This window comes from Cebus imitator, unplaced genomic scaffold, assembly GCF_001604975.1.
Source record: "Cebus imitator isolate Cc_AM_T3 unplaced genomic scaffold, Cebus_imitator-1.0 Scaffold2, whole genome shotgun sequence".
In the NCBI taxonomy this organism is placed as follows: Eukaryota; Metazoa; Chordata; class Mammalia; order Primates; family Cebidae; genus Cebus; species Cebus imitator.
Genome location: NW_016107317.1, coordinates 3,453,367 through 3,479,759, shown reverse-complemented (window position 1 = coordinate 3,479,759; position 26,393 = coordinate 3,453,367). Strand labels below are relative to the sequence as shown.

The window sequence follows — 26,393 nt, the reverse complement described above, 5'->3', positions numbered from 1 at the left end:
ATGGTGTGGTCTCAGCTCACTGCAACCTCTGCCTCCTGGGTTCAAGTGATTCTCCTGCCTCAGCCTCCCAAGTAGCTGGGATTATAGACTCCTGCCAGCACCCTCAGCCAATTTTTGTATTTTTAGTAGAGATGGGGTTTTGCCATGTTGGCCAGGCTAGTCTTGAACTCCTGATCTAAGGTGATCCACCCACCTTGGCCTCCCAAAGTGTTGGGATTACAGGCATGAGCCACTGCACCTGGCCCCATGAGTTTCTAATAAAATTTATCTCTCTTTCCTGTGTGTTGTTAAATAACTTTGTACCTCTTTTACAATATTTATCTCATTCTGCCTTGTATGACGACCATTTGTGTAGTACTTGTACCATTTTTTGAGGACAAAGATCCTGCCTCATCAGTCTTATCTTAATCTCTCAATATTTAGAACAGCTTCCAAGTAGAATGTGCTCAATTAATGTTTTTACTTCTTACTTGGAATAATGAAAAACACAAATAGAATCTTAAATGTTGACATCAGGTGAATTTGTGATTTAGCTGAAATAGTTTCCTGGTCTTAGACTAATGAATAAGAATTATGACAGCTTAGAATTTCAAACTGTCAAGACTTTAGAAGTAATCTATCATAATCCCTTCCTGGGGCTCACAAGAATGGCCTCTCCAGCATTCCTATTGAGTACTCAGGCACATTAGGCACATACAGTGTTGCTTATATTGGTGATTGGTACTTAGTAAATAATGCTTATTTTAACCATTTACTCTTCCATCCATCCATCCATCCATTCATCCATTCATCCTACAATAGTGCTTCATATTAGTGATGCTACAAAAATTAAACACTGCAAGTTTTAGATACATTTGAATTTCAGTATTTTCCTTTAATAATCTGATAATCTGTACTAGAATGTCTTCTCTCTCTTTTTCTGCCATAGGGCCAATTGTCAGCAATAACTGATGTCTACTAGATCCAGGTAAGTGACTTAATTATAACCTTTGGTAATATCATGTAGCTTTTTATTCAAATATTACAAATCTATGATTGCATTGACATATTTTAGATTTTTCTTATTCAATATTTTGGCCAGTTCTTTTTACATTGATAGAAAATTTTTTTAGGTTATTAAACATATATATTTTCTTTCTTTGGTCTGGATCAGAATTTTTCTTAGGATAAAAAATAAATATACAGCAAAATATAATTGAATTAGTTTTTCACTATATTTGATTCTTCAGGAGACTTACCAGTTCTGTGCTGTTTGGGTTCATGACTGACACCACTGTACTCAACAAGGGTACTTTTATTAAAAGTTGCTTCAGATACCAGCTGAAAGGTGATATTGCTATAACAGATTCCTGGCAGCCAGTGATTAAATACTGTTTTTCCCTTAAAGAAATCTGTGAAGAGAAAGTCAACTACATGAAAAATATGGTCTTCTAAATGTCACACACTTCTGAAAAGTTTGAAACAATTATGGTTAAACATTCACAAAATAATATTTCTTTCAACTCCTGGTATGGTCAGTAATTAAAAGTTAGTAGAAGGCTAGAGATGAAACTTCAAATGTTTAGACTTGATACTGAAGGGCTTTTTCTGTTAGAATTCCTAAGGAGATCGGATACAGTTGGAATTAACTTTTTATGGTAGGAACTTTTCAGGTGTGTATTAAATGAAGGAGATAATAGAAAGAAATTGTAGAGAGTAAGTTTACACTGGCGATTTACTACGTTTTTCGGGGGATGGAGTTTTGCTTTTGTTGCCCAGGCTGGAATGCAATGGTATGATCTCAGCTGACTGTAACCTCCGCCTCCTGGGTTCAAGCAATTCTCCTGCCTCAGCCTCCTGAGTAGCTGGGATTATAGGCATGCACCACCATGCCTGGCTAATTTTGAATTTTTAGTAGAGATGAGGTTTCTCCATGTTGGTCAGACTGGTCTCAAACACCTGACTTCAGGTGATCTACTCTCTTAGGCCTCCCAAAGTGTTGGGATTATAGGCGTGAGCCACCGCGACTGGCCTACACTGGTCATTTACTTTAAGATAAAAATTCAAGGTATTTTGCCACCTTCTGGCCTAAAATAAAAACAATTTACAAGAAAAGTTTTCATTTAGAAAAACTAGCCTAATTTAAAACTGGTGTATTTGCCAGTTTGTAGACAGAACCTGCCCAAAAAGAGAAAAAATAAAAATTTGGATTCCACTTAGAAAACTTTAAAGAGAATAATAATGAACTTAAAAAACTAGTCCAACTCAAAAGAAATGAGAGAAATAAAAAAGTATCACTTATTGAATTGAAATCTAAAAATTGCTTGAAAATTAGTTGACTTAAGAATAAGGGTATATTAATTCTTCTTAAATTCATAGTTGTTAACAAAATTTCAGCAATTGCTTTTTAATCATTCATAAATGTATTTGCATATGATCTATAAATAAATAACATTCCATTTATTAATTTGCAGGTAATCTGTTTTCATTGTAAATAAAGAATATAATAATTTGTGAAATTTATTTTTACTTTTTTCAAAGTTAAAAAAAATTAAATTCACTGCATATATTTAATTCATTCATTCATTCATTCATTCATTCCGAGTGGGAGCCTTGCTCTGTCACCCAGGCTGGAGTGTAGTGCGGTCTTGGCTCACTGCAACCTCTGTCTTCTGGGTTTAAATGATTCTCCTGCCTCAACCTCCTGAGTAGCTGAGATTAAGGCGCCCGCCACAATGCCCAGCTAGTTTTTTTGGTATGTTTTAGTAGAGACAGTGTTTCATCATGTTGGCCAGGCTGGTCTTAAGCTCCTGAACTCAAGGGATCTGCCTGCCTCGGCCTCCCAAAGTGCTGGGATTATAGGCATAAGCCACCACTCCAGCCCCACTGCCTATATTTTAAATAGGTCTTATAAAAAAAATAAATCCATGGAAGAAATGAGTGTGTAAAAGCAGCAAGTCAAAGTGACATTTTTCTGGATGTCATGCTCTATGTGCTTCAATATTCTTTCTCTTCCCACCAATACACGTTTCCAGTTACAGTCAGCCAATTCTGATACCATTACCTGCCTCCCACCCCCAACTGATGTGTCCTGAGTGTATTCAAGTTCCTTCTCTGGATTTCACTCCCAATGAAGCTCAATGCCCCTTCTTCCCTCTCCCTCTAGCCCCTTCTTTCCAGAGAAGTCTATTTCGTTCCTTTGACTAATTTGCAGTATTAGTTCTCCTGGCCTCTTTTCTCTCCCCTCCCCACAAGGTTCCCATCAAGCCAGTAAAACAGCAAAACTAATTTTTGTGTTTTAATGTATTCATTTACCTGGTCAAACAGATAAATATATACACAGAAACTAAAAAGGATTGTCTTTTGCATTTGAGGATGTTGGATCATCTCCAAGTGAAACTTTGTGAAAAACACCACTCCAGCTTCCCAGTCCCAGAAATGCCCATGTATCATACCCAGAAGGAAATGGTTACTTGTGCTTCTAAACTTAAGCCTAAATTTATTTCCTGCACCAGGCATGATGCCTTAGGGAATAGTAATATGTAAGTGATAATAATTTGAGTATTTCTCATGCTGTGCACATGAAACACAGCTCTCAAGTAATGAACCAGATGTTCTAGGCCTCCTTATAACATGATTTTCATAAATCAATAACTATTTTTAATGGTTCATTTATAGGTCAGATAGTGAATTATAAAACCTCGTTGGAGTAAGAGAGAACATCATTTGGGAAAAGCTTTGTAAAAAGTGATAGTTGTCGGTGATTCAAACTTCCTTTTGCCGCTTACCTTTATATAGCATCGTCCGGAAGTCTTTACCTTCCCAGTAGCTAATGTTCACTCTTGTGAAAACATTATATTTTTCTGGGTAATGAATTTCAAATAGGACTCCTGTTTCAGGAGAAGGTTTATAGTCATATATTGAAACACTGGTTACAGGCAGAGGTTCTACAGACGTGAAGTAAATGGAGAAAGGGAAAAGAAAGAAGAGAAAGGCTGATGTCAATACTTGCATGAACCAAGGATTACGCATACCAGAAATTAACACATATTTTCACTCTCTGTGAGCACTAAACCGTTCAGTACTCATGAATTGAATGTTCTTAGCAGCAATTAATAAAGTACATTTTATATGGTGCTTTCTGCTTTTTGAAGAACTTTCACATTTATTTTTCCTTTTTCAACAATACTGAGATCTAGGAAGAGCAAATACTATTATCTCCATCCCGCAGATAAATGTAATGATAACTCACAGACTAAATTATTTGTCTGAGGTAATTCAACAAGTACCTGGCAGTCTGTATCTCCGGATTCCTAGTTTATTTTTCTTTTTCTCATGCGAAGGAAATTTTACATTAGTAACAGGCAAGTGACAGAAAATAAATTTTGGCTCAGGCCAATGGTAGTTATATGATTATTTATTTCTTCATGTGAACATAGCGCTTATTTTTTCTATATTAAGTATAAAATTTCAAACTGTCCAATGTTGTAAAAAATATATTATGTGGTGTTTATCAAGCCACTCTTTCTATAAAAGTTTAAAGAAAACATTTCTATTTTGCTTGAGTAGTTCATTCGCTGGAAAACTTTAAAAATACTCATTGTTTAAAATCGATGATCGATATGTATATCTCCTCCCCATCCCACCGTTTTGCAAAATTCTTATTAAACAGATTTTACTTGTGTTTTATTACTTTTATTAAGAATATATGCTAATTTGGTTTGGGATCACTTGTTATCCCAGCACTTTGGGAGGCCAAGGTGGGTGGATAACCTGAAGTCAGGAGTTCGAGAACAGCCTGACCAACATGGTGAAACCCCGTTTCTACTAACAATACAAAATTAGCCAGGTGTGGTGGTGCATGCCTGTCATCCCAGCTGCTCTGGAGGCTGAGGCAGAAAAATCACTTTAACCCAGGAGGCAGAGGTTGCAGTGAGCCCAAATCCCACCATTGCATTCCAGCCTGGGCAACAAGAGCAAAACTCCATCTCAAATAAACAAACAAACAAAAAAACAAAACAAAAAGAAAAGAAATATGAAAATAAGTAAAATTTAAAAGCTGTTGAAACTCCAAAATCACTTTAAGCCTTGAGAAAGATGGGACTGTGATCTGAGTCACATATAGTTATAACTTCTGTTCTCAATTATAGGTTAACTCACTTTATTTTTCTTGTTCTGTACAATGACTAGAGGGAATTAGATGATGTTAGGGACAAAAACCTCCTGGCTTCTTAATTAATGACCCTTGTAGATTAACTTCCCGTCTTTCTTGTCCTGCTTTGCTTAGGTCAGATGACAGAAAACCCAAAAATAACTATTAGACTCTGTGTAAAAAAATGTTAAATGTACCCTTCCCAAAAAAGAAACACTGCTTATAACCAATGAAATTTCTGTAACCAAGTGTCAAACTTGTATGAATAATTTTTTGTAATCCTGATAAAAACTTCTCTGTCTCTGCCTATAGAAATGAAATCCTAATTTCACTACGTCAGAGACTGACTGCATGCTTACGGAGCTGGTGTTTCCACGTGTTCCAGCCTCATACTTTGTGCTTGAAAAAACTCTCTTTAAATGATATTCTGACCCTTTTGACCATTTTAGGTTGACAGAAAAAAAATTTTTTGATTCAAAGTTTTAGAATTGATTGAGAGGATTCTTGGACATCATCTATAGCCTGACCTAAAGAAATGTTCTTAGTTTAAACTTTACATTTAAAAAATTTCAATTTTAATAACATGACAACTCCAAATTTGACTTAGTTCATTTAATAAATAACTATTGAATATCCAGTATGTTTCAATCTGTAGCTGGATGTATTTTTATTTTGTTGCTCAGGGTCTTAATCTATCTTTGCTTTTGACTTTAAGAGACCCAGAAATAACTGAAGCTACATGTTAATACTTTGATTTTTCCTGAAATTTTCTGAAAAACCAAGCCCACATCTACCAAAAATTAGGAAGGCCTTCAGACTCCAATATATTTTGTGATCATGTCACTGTGGACTATGTGCTATAGTCTCTGGTTAAAAAGCTTGAATTTTCTCTTTGTCTCATCCCTAGTCTTCCTACATAAAGGTAACGTTTCAGAATGAACTCACTAACTCACTTACGTGCCATGTCAACCAACCAATCAACCAATCAACCAACCCTCAAAGACTCAGTTTTGAGTTCAAAACTCCCAAATAAGTTTCAAACTGCTTCAAGTTCTTTCTTTCAACCTAGCCTAATTTACTAATCCATGGAGTCTACCAGATCCAGCTATTGACTCTGGCCCTAAGAGAACTAAAATGAAAGGAAACAGAAAAAGCAGCCATGGAGCAGTAACTCCTCCACTGCTGCAGTCCTGTTTCACATCCTCGTCAGGGTTTCTTCTACTGAAAAGAGAAGTTAGAAGGGCACTCAATCTTTCATGCCCTGAGGCACGAAGTCTGTACATCAAAGCCACGATCAAACTTTGAAATTCAAGACATACTGGAGGATTAGAGGACAGATATTTTATTTTCTGATTTTTTTTTCTTTTGCAACAAGCTACTTAAACTAAGAGAATGTCTAAAATGCCTGCTTATATGTTTGTTTTATATGTTTCCCTCAGCTTCAGTGTAAATGACCCAGGTTAGCTGTAAATCCTGTTGATGTCTAAGCGTTACTGAGGAGTATTCAATCCAAGAACTACTGTTTTTAGAAGAACTAAAAATGTATAGTCTAAAAATATTGTACTATCTCTCCAGTGACTTCTCTCATTATCTTTCTTTTTAGAAATTAAGTGCTGTGGTATAAACCCTAGCTATAGTTACTAACAGGCATTTCAGTGATGACAAGGTTAAATCCTAATCTAAGTGAATAGTCCTCGCCCTGTCAGTCACTCCATTGTACTTCCCTTTCTTGTCTTACGACCAGCCTGGACTGGACATGGAAACGGAGTTGCTGGAAAAAAGTGAATCATTTAATATCTTTATTCATTACTTTCTTGTCTACAGATGTTTTAATTTTTCAAATAAATAAAGTATTAGAAAATGTAGCTGAAATTCCCCCATATAACTTACCCAAATCCCATTCTTTTCCAACCATAACCAGGAGTAAATTATTACTTTGAATCTGGTATTTATCTTCTTATGCATTTTTTTAACTTTTATATTTGTAAGCATCCAACATTGTTTCATGTTTTAAAATATTATGCAAATTATAACTATCCTGCAGCTTGTTTGTACTGCCTAACATTGTTTTAGATTTATTAATGTTGACACAAGAAAATTTAGAAACTTTATTTTAGTGTCCGTTTTGCAACTACACAATCTACACAATTTATCTGTTATTTTCTTAGTAGATTGATTGCTTTTAATCATTCAGTCTTACAAATAATGCTGCAGTAAATGTTTGTGGCATGTCTCATTAGGTTGCAAATCCTGGATAGTAGGGTCTATATGTCATCTGTATCAGATAGTCTCAGAAAGTTTTCTAACTGGATTAGGGCAATTTACATATCTATTAGCAGTGTATGATAGTTCCTCTTCCTACATATTATTTTCCAACATTTGCTGATATCATCAGTCTTTTAAATTTTTGTCACTCTGAGGTGTGTGAAATTTTGTCTCTTTATTTTAATTTTCTGCTCATGGAGGAGATTAATTATTTTGTCTTTTGTTTTTTGGCCAATCAGCTTTCCTTTTCTTAGAATTGTTAATTTTTTTCACATGTTTTGGGGTTCTTTTTCAGTTTTTTCCCGCTAATTTGTAACATAATGTTTGTCATATACCATATTCTCATTGTCATTTTTTTTTTAACAATTGTGTCTTCAATTTTCCTTCTGGATTTACTTTTTTTCTTGCTGAAATATATCTATTAACAGTTCTTTAACTTAGAGCTACGGGTGTTAGGTTCTCTAGGCTTTGCATATTAGAAGTTTTCTTTATTTTATCTTTATTCTTAATGTGGTTTATTCTTGATGTATCTGGGTATAAAATTCTAGGTAGACAGGTATTTTCATCAGTACTTTGAATATTTTTTTTGTTTTCTTTCACCAGTTACTGCAGAAGGGAAGACTTCTGACAGTAGAATAGTCATTCCTTTGTAGATACTTTGCGTTTTTTTCTCTTGTACCTTTTAAGCTTATTTATTTATTTTCATTTAGCCTTAATAACCTGATGATATATAATAATGATGATAATAATAATATACCATTATATATTTAGGCATGGTTTTAGTTTTGAATTTCTCTATTAAGTGCTTAGTTAGAATGCTCTGTCAGTCTGTGAATTCATGTCATTTTTCAAGTCTTAGAAATTCTCATAATCATCTCTCCAAATATTGTACCCACCATTCCCTCCATTCTTTTTCTTTAACTCTTAAGCCTTCTTAGCTAGAGCCTCTCCCACTTCCTTGCCTGTGAATTGCTGCACTGTGCTATATTATGGGGCAAATCGCACAGTATCATCTTCTAATTTACTAGCTCTTTATAACTGTTATCATTATAGAATTTGTCCCATCTACTGAAGCTTTTCAATTAGTAAACTTTAAATTTAATAAATCAAATTAATTTTATCCAGTTTGATGAATTAAATTTTAAATTAATTTAAATGATATGTTTTCATTTATAAAAGTTTTAATTTATTCATGTTTATTCTATATGTTTTTATTTTATTTCTGAAAAAATTTTTTGAGATAGGGTCTCATCACATTGTCCAGGCTCAATTTGAACTCCTGGAATCACGGATCTGCCTGCCTCAGCCTCCTGAGTAGGTGGAACTGTAGGCACTGCACTGCACTGTTTCTGCCAATTTTTTTTTTTCATTAATTCCCTGGTTTTAAAAAATGGCAGTGATTCTTACATTTATGTCCTTGACCTTTAAAAATATAATTAAATTTTTGTTAAATTGCTATTTAAAATACAATTTGAACTGTTATAGTTGTTTTGATATCTATCCTTTTTAGCTTAAGTTCTTTGTGTGTTTTGAGACACAGGTTCTGGGCTCATTTTATGCTTTTCCATTCCCCCATTTCTCTCTTATTATGCCTTACTTTTGAAAGAATTAAGCCATTGCATCCTCTCAGCCTACCAAAGCACCTAGTCTATATAGCAAGGCATATGACATTATTTTGGCATTTTTAATATTGTGGATGATATAGTGGTTATCACAGATTCATTCACTGACTTAGAAAGTAACTAGACATGGACCTTGGTAGTAAGATGAGTATGTGTTGCCTGCATCCTCAGGCCTTTGTATATGTATTTTTTTTTTTCTCAAACAGGAAGAATGTTTGCCTTAAGCAGAGAGCCTGGCTCTGTGCCTTATCTAGAGTGGAGCATTTCAGTCCTTCCTACTACCCTGCGGCCCAGACTCAGTAGTGTCTTTTCCAGACCCAGAGCACAGAGGGCCCATTACTTCAGCCCATTTCCCCACTTTGAGTTTTTATCTTGTTTCTGGTTCTTAGAGAACGATTGTGTTTTTTGGTCTGGCACTGTGCTTCTGGTTTTCTTTTTGCTTTGTGGTAGGAGCAAAAGTGGATGACAAGAAGAATGTACTGCATTATTTTGACCAGAAATCCTAGCATAAGTTTTTTCTTTATTTAAAAAAATGACATTTAGTATGATAATTTTTTCCTTCATTAGGTGTCTCATAGAATGAAAACTCATGTTCAAATTGAAGAATATTTTATGCCCCTTAATTATCTTTGAATCATTCAAGACAGATCACGAATGGGAAAGTTTTGAAAGTTCCGGATGTGGTTATCTCAGAGAAGAGACAAAGAAATAAAAGCAAATGTGGAGCACATAGTGTTTAAAGAAAACAAAAGTAGCTTTGTATTAATTATTACATGCTAACTGCTAAGAGTTGCTTCTTTCTGAGATTGCTCTGTTTAGCTGGACTAAAAAACTAAAGAAGCAATTGTGTTCATGTTCAGTAACCTCTGATGTGACCAACTGAAGAATGTATCTCTTCTGGCAGAGATTTCTTGAGGAAGAAGATCTGGGATTAGACCCTCACTTCTGATGGCATGCACAGGGAAAAGGGACTAGACTGAGGCCAGAGCTGCTGTTTGGTGTTTAGATTTGAGACCTGACCTGGCACCTCAAATCAAGCCGGTGAGGTATGTCTGGCAGCAGCAGCTACCATGTCCAGGTGAGGTGGTGATCATCACACCAGAACCTTAGTTCAAGTCCTCATCATTTCTTTCCTGGAGCATTTCAACAGCTTTCTAAATTATTCTCCTGCCTCCATTCTCATCTTAATTTTTTAATTCTTTTCTGCTCAAAATTTCAATGTCTGTAAGCTACTTGATATTCTCGCTGTAGTCAGAATCTTTGTCTTAAGTCAGTCACCTCCATCTCACTGATACTTCTCTGCTCAATCTGTTTCAATCTCCTTTGCTCCTGACACCTTGAGTAACTTTCTATTTAATGCCATTGATACTTCTTACATTGATTGATCCTATACTGCATGCTACACACTTTGTTAAGGAGTTCATGTTATTTCATAATGCCCCCCACCAAGTAGGAACTATAATTATCCAATATTACATATTATAATGATACGACAGATCAAGTGAGCAAACTACAGTCCACAAAGCCAAATCTGCCCTGCCACCTGTTTTTGTATGACTTTGGAGCTAAGAAAGGCTTTTACATTTTTAGATGCTGGACATAAACAAAAGGAGAATAGTATTTCATGGCACATGCACATTATATAAAAATCAAATTTGGTGTCTATAAATAAAGTTTAATTATAACACAGTCATGATTATTTGTTTATGTACCATCTATGGCTACTGTCGTGTTGCAACAGCAGAGTTGTATAGTTGCAATATAGACTCTGTGGCCCTCAAAGCATAACACGCTTTGGCTTATTATCTAAGCCATCATAGAAAAAGTTTGCTAACCCCTAGAATAAATTACAGTTTTGAAAACTAAGATTTAGAGAAATTAATCATCTGCCCAAGGCAAAATATACAGTTTCAGATTGCTTTGACGCCAAAACTAATGCTCTGAACTACTACCGCAAATACTTCCTTGATAATTTTTCTATTCCAATGCAGGATTCAGGATCTCTTGGCTTGCAGCTTTGCTATGAGAGAGCTTTCCTCATTCAAATCTTATTATATAATTTCTTCCTATCACTTATAGGTTAAGGTCTAAATTCCTTTGCAAGGTACTTAAAGTTCTTCCCAACATTTCTAGTCACGTTTCTCGTTATTTTCTGGAACACCTAACGGTTGCCATCTTAACTCCCTGCGGTCATCAAGTGTGCCACGCTATGTCTGCCTCCATTATTTGCATGTACAATTCTATTTGAATCTGTAACACTTTCCATTCGTTATTCTTTCAGCAAATTTTCCTTCATTTTTCAATGATTGTTTCTTCTGTGCTGCCTTCCCAGTGTTCCCTAGGAAGACCGGGCAATTTCTTTTACCTAACTCTTTCACAATGTCAGAGGTGTTTGAATCAGGGAAACTCCATCTTGAATAGGGACTGGATAAAATAAGGCTGAGACCTGGTAGGCTAGACCTTGCTGATGAAACAGGTTGTGGTAAAGAAGCTGGGCAAACCCCACCAAAACCAAGATGGCTATGAGAGTGACTTCTGGTCGTTCTCACTGTCTCATTATGCACTCATTATAATACATTAGGATGCTAAGAGACACCCACCAGTACCATGATAATTTACAAATGCCATGGCAGGGTCAGGCAGTTACCCTATATAGTTTAAACAGGGCAGGAACCCTGAGTTCCGGGAATTGTCCTCCCTTTCGGGGAAAACTCATGAATAATCCACCCCCTTGTTTAGCATCTAATCAAGAATAACCATGAAAATAGGCAACCAGCAGTCCTTGGGGCTGCTCTGCCTATAGAATAGCCATTCTTTTATTCCTTCACTTTCTTAATGAACTTGCTTTTGCTTTGCACTGTGCACTCGCCCTGAATTCTTTCTTGCATAAGATCCAAGAACCCTGTTTTGGGGTCTGGATTGGGCCCCCTTTCTGGTCACAATAACTGTTATCATATTTTTTGTGATGGTATTTGTTTCTTCCACTATAGTATAACATCTTTGATTATAAGTATTTTCATTTATCTTTATTTCTTTGGTATCTAGGAGATGGCACAGAGCATGTACCTGATAAGTAAAATAAAAACTCATGAATTATTTTTATTTAGAATAGATCTGTACAGAATATTGTATTTGTAGAGTGTCTTCATGTGTATTATTTAATGTGTACAGCTACTATTCTGTAGAACTTCACTGACACATGACACAGCTGTGTGTATGTGACATTTCCTCAATTTCTAAGCAACTGATTCCAGTTATCCTTTTACCTGCTGAGAAACTACCTCTTCCTTCTGAAGTGCATGCAATATACTGAAGGTTCTCAATCAATTAAATATTAATGAGATGTCAGACCCTAAGCGCTGTGAAACTCTTTTGAGCTGGCCAAATGACTCTGCTGTGCCAAATTTATTCTTTGTCATGTTTTTCAGCTTTCTCTAAGAGTGACAGACTCAGAACAACTATAGCAAAATATCAAAGGACTGCCCTGGGGCCAATTGCTTTGTCATCGCTGATTTCATCAAGACAAGCATCTAACACACAGTAAATGACTGCTACAAAGGTACTCTTTTATTCTCAAGAGAAATGTGTCAACTCTGTGAGCAGCTACTACAAATGTTTTCCAAACTTGTTTAAAAAGCTTTCAGTTAGAAAAATAAAGATGGCAAAAATACATCATTAACTGACAAATAATGTTAGTTTCAGAGCTCAAAAGTAATCTTAGTCATCATGTATGTTAATTCCCTTTTTTAATGAAGGTGGAAGCTGTACCCAAATGTCACCAAATGCCAGCTCATGCCTAATGTCACAGAAATAATTTGTGCACTAATCCCCACTTCTTACATGCTCAACCTATTATTGCTCCTTAAATTTGGGATAATGAAATTGAGCCTTTAAAAATTGAGTACAAAATGATATTTGATAGGCCATCATTAAATAATTTTACTCTTTAGAAATCAGTACGTGTTTCCTCTTCCCCTTAAGATGTAAAAAGCCCCAGGACAACATCACTTCTTCTCCACCTCAAGAAGAAAAAGCCAAGTAATCCACGAAATTATAACTATTCTTGAGGTTACAGGAGAGGTGAGATAGCAAGTCAACCAAATGATGTGAATTCCAAGGAGTGACCAGCCCCTCTGGAGAGAGGGGACATATGATTTCACTTCGGCAAAGCACAGCAGGAAGAGGATGCAACATTGAAGCATGTAGGAAGAAAACAGCTCCGATTTTAATGGATTCATAAAGATTAAGTATGGTCTAAATGGATGCATAGCATTGCTCTGTCCAACATGGTAGTTACTAGCTACATGGAGCTATTTAATTCAAATTTTAAATGAATTCAAACTAATTAAAATTAAAAATTAGTGGCTACTATGTTGGACAATACGGTTATAGAATACTTCCATCATCCAAAAGTTCTAGATCACCACTGGTCTAGACTAACTGGGAGAGGCAGACACAAACGAAGTATACTATTTCTCTCTAGCTTTCCCTTTGGGCCTCTACCCCATACTCATGAGGACTACCAGAGGCAAGACAGGGGACTGGAGAGAGTCTTCCTCTTTTGGGTTGGGGATTGGGGTGCTGGGCAAAAGGCATGCAGATGGTAATTGAAACCACGAAGAGGCCAGCAAGAACACTTACTTCCCTGGACCTTTCTTGAATATAAATAAGAAGCTTAATGTATTGTGGAGGGGCAGAAAAATCTTTCCTTTCTAGTTCTCAGGAAAAGATGACTTCTTTTGAAGGATGAATAGAAGCAAAAGACTCCTGTTTCTGGGAGAGGAGAAGAAACTCTTTTGGGCCCAGAGTCCTACACTGATACAAAGTAGAGTATCAGTAGTTCTGCTACCACTGGAGAAGAGACAGGAAACTCTCTGACCCACAGATTTAAAGTAGAATTTCAGTGTCAGTGTAATTTGAGGGGTAAAAATGTCAAGAATGACCCATCTAGCATCACAGGGTCTGCCTAAGTCTGAGGCTGGACCATGAGAACCAAGGATACCCTCTGTCCCCACCAAAAACTTAGCAATGAGAGAAAAGTAACAGCAGTCTATTGCTGGGGGAGCTCTTCTGTGGTGCAGGTGTTCAGGGTTTGATGCTTACTGAGGGTGGAACTGGAACACTGAGAAATACCCTCTACCAGTCCTGGCAGCCTACCATGGGAAGAGTTAGAAATCTATGATGAGCGGAAGGTATCTAATGCCTTTAACCCAGCTCAACTATTGAGTAGATTGACTCACTCCCCATTCTACCTAACAGCCTAGCAATATGGTAAATTCAAATTCAACCATATAAATAATTGTATTATAATATAATATTAATAATTACATGTATATTGTCTAAACCTGCACTATTTAAATTGGTATCAACTAGCTACGTGTTGCTATTGAGCAATTAAAATTAGGCTAGTGCAGCTTTATTTTTACTTAAATTTATGTTTGAAAGTAAAAAGTGTATAAATTTGTATATTGATTATATTCTGAAATAATATTGTGAATGTAGTGGATTAAGTAAACTATGTTATTAAAATTAATTTCAACTTTTCAAAAAGAATTTTAATGTGTCTACCAGAAAACCTAGTATTACATATGAGGTTAACATTCTCTTTTTATTAGGTAGCGCTGTCCTAAATATTCCAGTTAAAAGACAGAGATTTTTAGATTGGAAAAAAAAACGCAAGACTCAACTCTATGCTGTCTATAAGAAACCCTTTCACGTGTAAAGACATAAGTAGACTGAAAGCAAAATGATGGATTAAGCATGCCACACAAACACTTAAAAAAACCTAAAATGGCTATTTTAATATCAGACAAAAGGGACATGAACACGAGGCATATTGCTTGGCATATAGAGGGACATTACATGTAGTCAGATGGTTCAGTTTAGCAAGAAGACACAGCAATCCTAAAAGTTTTTGCACCTAATAACAACAGAGCTTCAAAATATGTAAAGCATAAACCAAAAGAAGTGAAAGGAGAAATAGACAAATTTACAGTGACAGGTGGAGACTTTCAGATTCCTTTACCAGTCATTATTAGAACAAGGAAACAGAAGATCAGTAAGGATATAGAGGACTTGAACAATCAACTTGATATGATTTACACTTATTGAAACTTCACCCAGAAAGTGCTCACAGAATACACAGAAAGAAAGACCATATTTGGGTCCATAAAACAAATATCAACAACTTTCAAGTAAATGAAATCATATAAAATGTGATCTGATCACAACAGTACTTCCTCTACAAATCAATAAAAAAAGACGTCTGCAAAATTTCCATTTTTTTTTGACATTCAACACACTTGTATGCCCTACAGTTCAAAGAAAAACATCACAAAGGAAAATATAATACATTTTGAATGGAACTCATTGCAAATGCTAAGTGATATCCTAGAAATCTTTTAGGATTGATTTACCTGATTTACCTGATAAATCAAGACATTGATTTATCACATGTCTTCACAGTTAGCTAAAGGGCTGAATCCTCCAGCTGCAACTGATTAGGGATGGCTGAGTACATGCTCATAAATGTTGGATCAGCAACTGTCATTATAGTCCTAAATTTATTTTTCTCTGTGCCTTAGTTTTTCCCCCCTAGATCTCTCCTATTACTTGCTCAACTAAATCAAACTAATATTTATGGATCATCTATTAAGCATGAAATTATGAAGATAAGAGCTTTTGATTTTAAGGAGTTTGTATTGTAGGCATTATGTACCTATATCTGCTGCCTAAATTTGACTTGCAATTCATCTTTTTCTAGAGCTTGTTTCAGATAGTATTTTACAAGGTAAATTCTCCCTTTAATTCAATTAATACATTTGTCCATTATGCCTATAAACTTTGAAGGTCTTGGGTCTATGCCATTCCTAATTTTTAGGACTCACTACTGATCCTGGGACTCTGCCAATGGAGACTTGAATTAATTTTTGGCAGACATGTTAAGAATATACCCTCTAGCTTGGTTTTGAGTTTTTGCTCCTTGTAGTTTCTGTTTCCTTGTATGCCAACATACAATATCACTGTCTTTTTCCTTAGTTATCACCAGAACAATCACACATAGATGGCATTTAACAAATTGCAGCTGTTGAAAAAGATGGACTGAAGAACATAAGCATAAAGTACTTTGCTGAGCCATTACATTGTGCTGGGGATAAACTCTACTGTCTTATAAATAATCAGTTTTTCTTCCATATATTAACATAGACAGTAGATTCACATCTTATTTTGAGATTAGATATTAAAGTCAGCTAGTAAAGTGAAAAATATCACATGAAGTTAAAACTATTCCTAAAATTTCCGAATGTCAGCATTCACTCTTTATGACATGGACTAATGAAAGTTAAATTGCTATTAATTTTTTTTCTTGTCATTTTTTTTCTTGAGAAGTAGAAGGCAAAGCTATTTTGAAGATGAGGTGGGGAATAACAACTGATGAAAAAAGATATCTTTTTCTATGTCTCAGTCAAAGACCTCTACTTGAATTTGGGCAGGATAAATAGGAGTATCAGTTCGTTGTCCTCCAAACTGAATTGCTTAATATGAGAATACATGCTCTAGAAAAAATAGACAAGTTATGATGACATTATTAAGCAATACAGCAGAAAATTACACCTTCCAATCATGAATTTGAAATTGTCACTTACTCTCAAAATGTACTACTTCATTGAGATTTACTTTTTTGATTTAAAAATATTTTTGTTTAACACAATGCAAACAGTAAACATCAAACTTCAGCAAGATGCTATATTCTCAATAAAGCATAGAACTTTGAATCAATGTCACTTTGCATCAAGGCAGGAGATTTTGCCATTCTTGGTGGACTGCCTCAATTAGAGCCCCACGGGAATATACTCTAAGAAGAAACAGGGGACAATTTTACACATGATGCTTACTTGTTAACACAGTGATTGATCTGGATGGCTTGGTCACCACATTTCCATTTACCACTACCAGAGTGATTATATAATAAAGGCCATGATAACTGGCCTTAAAAACAACAGGAGGAGGCAAAGTGCTGTTGAATTCCTCAAATTCGAAGAAATAATTTTTGGATTCACCAGTTATCTTCACAACATACACAGATGCTGGACTGATGACGTCTGAAGCTTCTAATGAGACAATGATGTTATTATCGTCTTGGACAGTTACATGGAAAGCTGTAGCATTCTGTTGAATGGAAGAGAAAAAAAGAGATGGAGGTTATATTCAGATAATTCATAATAAAGTTATACTAAGACAATTTTTACATATTATTTTATATCATAAACTGATGTTTATGATAAGCCTTATTTCTTAAAATAGAGTTACATAGGTATTTTAGTTACACAAGGAAAATCAGAAAGAAATTATCCATCTTAGGACTCTAATGATCTTCTCAGGGTTTTACTTGGAGGATTTTTTTCCATTGAAAAGATGCTTCCAGTTTGTGGACAGTGTCATGTAATAAACAAAATAAACATCTTGCATGCCAGGTGCCGTGGCTCACTCCTGTAATCCTAGCACTTTGGGACGCTGAGGTGGGAAGATCATGAGGTCAGGGGATTGAGACCATCCTGGCTAACACAGTGAAACCTTGTCTCTACTAAAAATACAAAAAATTAGTGGGGCGTGGTGGCACATGCCTGTACAGTAATTCCAGCTACTCAGGAGGCTGAGGCAGGAGATTTGCTTGAACCTGCTTCTGGGAGGCGGAGGTTGCAGTGAGTTGAGATTGCACTACTGTACTCCAGCCTGGATGACAGAGTGAGATTCCATCTCAAAATAAAACAATGAAATGAAATAAAATAAAATAAACATCTTGTGGAGGAGTAAGTAATGAATGAATCATTTTGACACTCAAGTTCTAGGGAAGTTCTCTGTTTCAGCTATGCTGGCAAAGTTACATGGTTTAAAGAAATACACTCTTCTTACTTTAGAGGGAGTGATGATAGGAGAATATATCAAGGCAGTTCTTTCCCCTCTTCTCACCTGCTAGTTCTGAAAATTATTAGAAAGTCAGGATTGGGAAACTGGTGTTGATCCTTGTCATTAAAGATTAACCAGCATAATGTCGTAAAGATGAAGGAAGCTATACTAGTGAAGAAGAGATCAGATGGTAGAGCTGCAGATGTCTACGCTAAAGTCAGCAGTTGACGGACTTTTTAAAAACTTTGCTCCAAGTCTCCAAATATATGTTTATGGACAATACTTGAAAAGCCATCCATGTAATTGGTTTAAATTTTCCTTCCTGATTCTGTCTCAGACTCCATCGGCAGAATTAATCTTTCCAGTCTCAAACAAGACTCATGTACTTTATACCACATGCTTGTGTTTATCTTCTAGTTATGTAGTGTCCTGGTTGAGTAAGTTATTCATTGCACTGAGCCTCAAATTTCTCTTATATAATAGCAGGATAGAAAAATTGCTGAAACTTGTTAAGAATCTACAGGGATTCAGGCACTATGCCAGGTGCTCCATATAAAAAAACCTCATTTATAATCACTCTCATGAGATAGGTATCGTTATTTTTAATCTCACTTTGTAACTGAGGAATCTGAGGCTCAGAAAGATTAAGTCACTCATCCATGGTCACAGGTACAAAAAGTCAGCCTAATTATTTTTCTATATGTCCATTTATCTTCACCTCTTAACTTACTTTCCTAGCATCAAGTCTGTCAAGTTTCTGTCACATCAATGAAGGAATGGCTGATTGAATTACTGATATATGGGCATTTGCCTCTAACAAATTACTCAATTTATTGATTTTGATTCTATTATTCTTATTTTTAATAGACACGTACAAATTTTACATCTTTATGGGATACCGTATGATATTTTGATACATATATACATTGTGTAATGAGCAAATCAGGGTAATTAGTGTATCGATAACATCAAACATTTATCATTTCCTTGTGTTGGGAACATTCAAAATCCATTCTTCTAGCTATTTGAAAATATACGATAAAGTGTTAATATAGCGCCCCCCCCCATAGTAACAGAGCATTAGAACTTATTCCTCCTGTCTAGCTGTACTTTTGTCTCCCTCAGCCAGCCTTTGGCTGTTCCCCTGTCTCCCCCTTCCTTGGCTCTAGTAATGACTTCTGCTAGGGGAACTTGCAGTTGTTCTACTTCTATGAGAGCAAGTTTTTTTTTAGCATTCACATATGAGTAAAAACATGGTATTTATCTTTTTGTGCCTGGGTTATTTCACTTGATGTATTGTCCTTCAGGTTCATCCATATGGTTGCAAATGACAGAATTTCCTTCTTATTTTAAGGCTGAATAACATTCTGTGTGTCTGTGTGTGTGCATGTGTGTGTGTGTGTGTGTGTGTGTGTGGTAGTGTATATATACACCACATTTTCTTTATCCATTCACCCTCTGAATGACATTTAAGTTGATTCCGCATCTCGCCTCCTCTGAAGAGTGCTGCAGTAAACACGGGAGGGCAGAGAAATCTTCAACATACTGATTTCCTTTCCTTTGGATAGGTACCCAGTAGTGGGATTGCTGGATCATATGGTAGTCCTATTTTTAAGTTTTTGAGGAACCTCCGTAATGTTTTCCATAATGGCTGAACTAATTTACATTTCCACTAACAGTTTAACTTATTGATTTTGGTATCTCACATATTGCCAGCAACCAAATGAAGCACATGATACAAATCCCTATCCTACAAGAGGCTTTATAGAACAAAAAATGGACTGGCTTTTTCTTCTTATTTCATTTTTTGGAAATCCAGATTTGACAGGTCCTAGTACTTATAGTGAATGTGTGGCATACACAAATTTAATTCTGTCTTAACATTTAATAGACTAAATTGTTTTCCTCATATTCTCACCATACCAGATGGTAAGTCCTCTAAGGTCAGGGACTGCATTTTATTTCCAGCTACATCTTCAGCTCTAGGACCAGTACCTGGCATATGCTAAGTGCTTTTGATGTGGGTGATCCCAGGCAGATTTCTGTAATATGAGCTAGACATTAAGAATAAACTTTTAGGAATAGGAACAGCTCCGGTCTGCAGCTTCCAGCAAGATTGATGCAGAAGGTGGGTGATTTCTGCATTTCCAATTGAAGTATCCGGTTTATCTCACTGGGACTGGTTGGACAGTGGGTGTGGCCCACGTAGGGCGAGCTGAAGAAGGGTGGGGCATTGCATCCTCCCGGAAGTGCAAGGGGTTGGAGGATTTCTCTCCCCTAGCCAAGGGAAGCCGTGAGACGGTACCAGGAAGAATGGTGCATTCTGGCCCAGATACTGCACTTTTCCCACGTTCTTCGCACTGGCAAACCAGGAGATTCCCTCCGGTGCCTACACCACCAGGGCCCTGAGTTTCAAGCAGAAAACTGGGTGTCCCTCTGGGCTGACACTGAGCTAGGGCAGGAGCTTTTTTTTTTTTCCCATACTCCAGTGGCACCTGGAGCGCCAGAGCCCTTCACTCCCCTGGAAGGGAGGGCTCAAGCCAGGGAGTCAGGTGATCTGGCTTGGTAAGTCTCTCCCCCACAGAGCACAGCAAGCTAAGATCTGCTGGCTTGAAATTCTCACTACCAGCACAGCAGTCTGAGGTTGACCTGGAACAATCAAGCTTAGTCAGGGGAGGGGCATCCGCCATTGCTGAGGCTTGAGTAGGTGATTTTACCCTCTCAGTGTAAACAAAGCCACTGGGAAGTCCTAACTGGGCCAAACACCCTGCAGCTCAACAATGCCTCTGCGGCCAGACTGTCTAGACTCCTCCTCTCTGGACAGGGCATCTGTGAAAAAAAGGCAGCAGCTCCAGTCAGTGACTTATAGATAAAACTCCCAGCGTCCTGGGACAGAGCATCTGGGGGAAAGGGTAGAAAGGGGCACAGCTTCAGCAGACTCAAATGTTCCTGCCTGACGGCTCTGAAGGGAGCAGCAGATCTCTCAGCACAGCGTTCAAGCTCTGATAAGGGACAGACTGCCTCCTCAAGTGGGTCCCTGACCCCCATGTATCCTGATTGGAAGACACCTCCCAGTAGGGACCAAAAGACACCTCAGTCAAGAGAGCTCTGGCTAACATCTGGAGGGTGTCCCTCTGTGACAAAGCTTCCAGAGGAAGGAACAGGCAGCAATCTTTGCTGTTCTGCAGCATCTGCTGGTGATACCCAGGCAAGCACGATCTAGGATGGACCTCTTGCAAACTCCAGTAGACCCGAAGCAGAGGGACCTGATGGTTAGAAAGAAAACTAAGAAACAAATGAATAATATCTACATCAACAAGAAGGATGTCTACTTAGAGACCCCATCCAAAGGTCAACAACATCAAAGACCAAAGGTAGATGAATCCACAAAGATGGGGAGAAACCACTGCAAAAAGTCTGAAAATTCCAAAAACTAGAACACCTCTTCTCCTTCAAAAGATTGAAACTCCTTGCCAGCAAGGGAACTAAACTGGACAGAGAATGAGTTTGATGACTTCACAGAAGTAGGCTTCCGAAGGTGGGTAATAACAAACTTCTCCAACAGAAGGAGCATGTTCTAACCCAACTCAAGGAAGCTAAATACCTTGAAAAAAGGTTAGACAAATTGCTAACTAGAATCACTAGTTTAGAGAAGAACATAAAGGACCTGACAGAGCTGAAAAACAGCACAAGAACTTCACCAAACATACATAGTATCAATAGCCAAAGTGATCAAGCTGAAAAAAGGATATCAGAGATTGAAGATCAATTCAAAGAAACAAAATGAGAAGAAAAGATTAGAGAAAAAAAGAGTGAAAAAAACTGAAAAAAGCCTCCAAGAAATATGGACTATGTGAAAAGACAAATCTACATTTGATTGTTGTACCTGAAAGTGATGGGGAGAATGGAATCAAGTTGGAAAACACTCTTCAGGATATCATCCAGGGGAAGTTCCTTAACCTATAAAGGCAGGCCAACATTCAAATTCAGAAAAAACAGAGAACACCACAAAGATATTCCTTTGAGAGGAGCAACCCCAAGACACATAATTGTCAGATTCACCAAGGTTAAAATGAAGGAAAAAATGTTAAGGGGCAGACAGAGAGAAAGGTCAGGTTATCCACAAAGGGAAGCCCATCAGACTAACAGCAGATCTCTCTGCAGAAACCCTACAAGCTAGAAGACAGTGGGGGCCAATATTCAACATGCTTAAAGAAAAGAATTGTCAACCCGGAATTTCATATCCAGCCAAACTAAGCTTTCTTCTTCCTCAGTTTACCCCAGAACTTCCAATTCCATGTTGGGGTTTGAGTGCCCCTCTAGAGGAAGGGCTTGTTCTATACTTAAATTGATTCCCAGGGCTCTTTCTAAAGAAGCAAAAGGGGCTGGGGATGGGAGTTTCTGAAGGTTAAAGTAGCAACAGATGCCTTCTTCCCTTTCATAAGTAAGTTTTTTATTCTTCATCCTCACCATCTCAGGCTTTACATATGGAATCCCTAGAATAGAGGGGTTGGGGATCTTCCCTTGCTCTCTAGAGTGGGTGATGGTGAGAGAAGGGTATGTATTTTTAAAAATTTAATTTAATAATAGGCTACTCTAACCTCCTTTTGCCTGTGATTGTGGTCTGTGCCTGTTGGCTCTTTTCTGCTAATAGGGTGCACAAAATTCTCTTACTGTTTTTTCTCCCTTCCCCATAACCACACACGTGAACAAAGGTTCCTAATCCTTCAAAGGAAAACTGATCTTAGATTATTACCTGTATAATGTAAATTGGGATTAACGCCAATACACATTAAGACCAAAATAGAGATATATAGACCAATGGAACAGAACAGAGGCCTCAGAAAGAATGCCACATAACTACAACAATCTGATCTTTGATAAACCTGACAAAAACAAGCAATGGGGAAAGAATCCCCTATTTAATAAATGGTGCTGGGAAAACTGGCTAACCATACGCAGAAAGCTAAAACTGGATCCCTTCCTTACACCTTATACCCAAATTAACTCTAGATGGATTAAAGATTTAAACATGAGGCCTAACACCATAAAAACTCTAGAAGAAAACCTAGGCAATACCATTCAGGACATAAGCATGGGCAAGGACTTCATGTCTAAAACACCAAAAGCAATGACAACAAAAGCCAAAATAGACAAGTGGGATCTAATTAAACTTAAGAGCTTCTGTACAGCAAAAGAAACTATCAATAGAGTGAACCAGCAACAAACAGAACAGAAAAAAAATTTTTGCAGTCTACCCATCTGACAAAGGGCCAATATCCAGAATCTATGGAGAACTTAAACAAATTTACAAGAAAAAAACAAACAACTTCATCAAGGATACGAACAGACATTTCTCCAAAGAAGACATTTATGCAGCCAACAAACATATAAAAAAAAAAGATCATCATTACTGGTAATTAGAAAAGTGCAAATCAAAACCATATTGAGATACCACCTCACACAAGTTAAAATGGTGATCATTAAAATATAAAGAACAACAGATGCTGGAGAAGATGTGGAGAAATAGGAATGCTTTTATACTGTTGGTGGGAGTATAAATTAATTCAACAATTGTAGAAGACAGTGTGATGATTCCTCAAGGATCTAGAACTAGAAGTACCATTTGACTCAGCAATCCCATTACTGGGCATATACCCAAAGGATTATAAATTATTCTATTATAAAGACACATGCACACATATGTTTGTTGCAGTGCTGTTTATGATAGTGAAGACTTGGAACCAACCCAAATGCCCATCAATGATAGAATGGATAAAGAAAATGTGGCACATATACTCCATGGAATACTATGCAGCCGTAAAAAAGGATGAGGTCATGTTCTTTTCAGAGACATGGATGAAACTGGAAACCATCATTTTCACCAAACTGGCAAAAGAACAGAAAACCAAACACTGTATGTTCTCACTCATAAGTGGGTATTGAACAATGAGAACACATGGACACAGGGAGGGGAACATCACACACCAGGGCCTTGGGGGCACAGGGCTGGGGAGGAATAGCAGGGAGTGGGGGGACTGAGGAAGGGATAGCATTAGGAGAAATATCTAATGTAGATGATGGGGTGATGGATGCAGCAAACCACCACCATGGCATGTGTATATGTATGTAACAAACCCGAACAATCTGCACATGTACCCAAGAACTTAAAATATTTAAATAAATTTTTTTAAAAAAGACCAGACTAAGCCAGGCTCATTCATCTGTGGAATATTTTTAAAGATAGTTGACATTTTCAGCCACAGCATTTCACCAGCTAAGATTTGAAATTAATAGACTTCTATTAGTAACTCAAGCAATGGCCAATACCCTTAATATGACTAGAAAGGTCCAGGTTACTATCATAGATGCTTGATCTCTTTTCCCTTACTATAATTTCTTTTAAAACCTATTAGCCGATGATCATAAATAGCCTAGCCTCCTGCACCAAACCCAGATGTATTGCATTGTTAATGCTTCATGGCCTGTGTACAGTCTGCCTTCCAACTTTGCTCTGTCAGTGTCCCAAGGAGGCGTTGAAGCAATAGTGGGTGTGAAAAATCAATTGAGAATGTGTCACTTTTCTTGGCCACCAGAAGCACAGAGCAGCTGGGTCATAATTGTCCCCTGCTTGATGGAGTAGGGCATTACCAGCAGTCCATGAGCAAGCCCTGGGTACTGTGCATGGGTGAGGAGCATTTGCTGATGAATGTATAGTGTAGTGGTGGGTCAGAGCTGTGCAAGAGATACCCATGCACTCAGATGTTCTAGGCCTCAAAGGTAGATGGGATGCCCTCCCATCCTGGTGATCGTGCCATGGAGGCTATCAGCACAATGTGTGCTTGTGACGGACAGACCCAAAGTGCAGCGGGGACACTTGACAGTCCTAGTGAAGTCATCAGCACCTGTTTTGGTGGGTTACTTTGCCTAAGGGTGCACGTGTTCTTGCCACTTCCTCCCCACTCACTCTGAATGCTAACTCCTGCTCCTCCTTAATGCCCCCATACCCTTGCTGCTGCAGCTAACTCGATGGTAATGGATCCTCTCTTTACTAGGAGCACTAATTCTTCCTCTAGCATCATCAGCTTACTTTATTGTGGAGAATACGATGCATTTCCTAAGCAAAGCAAAGAGCCCTCCCTCTGGCCTTCCTAAGCAAAACAAAGAGCTCTCCCTCACCTCATGGTGAATACATTGCCCCAATCAGGCAGGGAATACAAGTAATATGCAGGTTGGCCTCAACATCACCTGCTTCATCGTCTTCCCTTCCTCTAAAAGAAAATTCATCAGCATTGAAATACTTCTAAAATTCTGGCAGTAAAACAGCAGCAGCAACAACAACAACAACAAATTAGACCCCAATTAGCTAGTGCACTTGAGGTCTCCAGCAGTACTTCTTAAACTTCTCATTTTTCCCCATCATAGCACCCTTCTCTCTTTAAACCTCTTTCTTCAGATTTTATTTTTTCTTCTCCTCTATCCTTTTGCTTTCTTTAGAATCCTATATAGACAGACATTACAAGAGGAGATTTGGAACAGCTGGGATGTACTCACTGGATAGAGAAGACAGGTATGATGAAAAGAAAGAGTAATCACAACCATGATAGAAGTTACTAATTGATATTTAATCGATACAAATCAAGAATCTGCTAAGGACCACACAGTCTGCTAAGTACTGGGGACCCAAAACACAACCCTGCCTCCAGGAGCTGCAAGTTTGGTGGTGGTCAGTGGTTGTTTATTCATGAAATGTTTAGTAAATGGGGAATCCAGATTATAAATATGCTTTCAAATTAACTGAGAGCTGATAGAAAAATCCTTTTATTTTTAACCTACTGGAAAATTTGCCAAATTGCATTTCATTTTTCATGATAGATTTTTTTTTATTATACTTTGGGCTCTGGGGTATATCATGTGCACATCATAAGTACATACATGCCACATCCCCTGCCCTCCCCCCCTGCCCTCACCTACATTAGGCATTTCTTTGGGTGTTATCCCTCCTCATCCTTCCCACCCCCGCTGTCCCTCCCCTCCCCTCCACATCCCCACCTAGCCCAGTGAGTGTTGTTCCCTTCCCTGTGCCCAAGTTTTTTCATTGTTCATCACCTGCCTATGAGTGAAAATATGTGGTGTTTGGTTTTCTGTTCTTGTGTCAGTTTGCTGAGAATGACAGTTTCTAGATTCATCCATGTCTTTATAAAGGACATGAACTCATCATTTTTTATGGCTGCATAGTATTCCATGGTGTATATGTGCCACATTTTCTTTGTCTAATCTATCATTGATGGGCATTTGGGTTGATTCCAGAGTCTTTGCTATCATAAAAAGCACTGCAATTAACATGTATGTACATGTGTCTTTATAATAGAACGATTTATAATCCTTGTGGCAATTCCTCAAGGATCTAGAAATAGAAATTCCATTTGACCCAGCAATCCCATTACTGGGTATATACCTAAAGGATA

The 26,393-nt window shown here is 37.4% G+C and overlaps 1 protein-coding gene across 2 annotated transcripts in view; it reads right to left on the bottom strand.

Annotated features, from left to right (window-relative positions):
• PTPRO (protein tyrosine phosphatase receptor type O) overlaps window positions 1–26,393 on the bottom strand; it is a 276,527-nt gene that overhangs the window by 100,458 nt on the left and 149,676 nt on the right. For both annotated transcript variants that reach the window (XM_017528611.2, XM_017528620.2), the window contains exons 2-4: window positions 16,914–17,187; window positions 3,768–3,926; window positions 1,239–1,391 (exon numbers count right to left, since the gene is read on the bottom strand). In XM_017528611.2, the coding sequence (XP_017384100.1) occupies window positions 1,239–1,391; window positions 3,768–3,926; window positions 16,914–17,187 (586 nt within the window). The remainder of the gene's footprint in view (window positions 1–1,238; window positions 1,392–3,767; window positions 3,927–16,913; window positions 17,188–26,393) is intronic.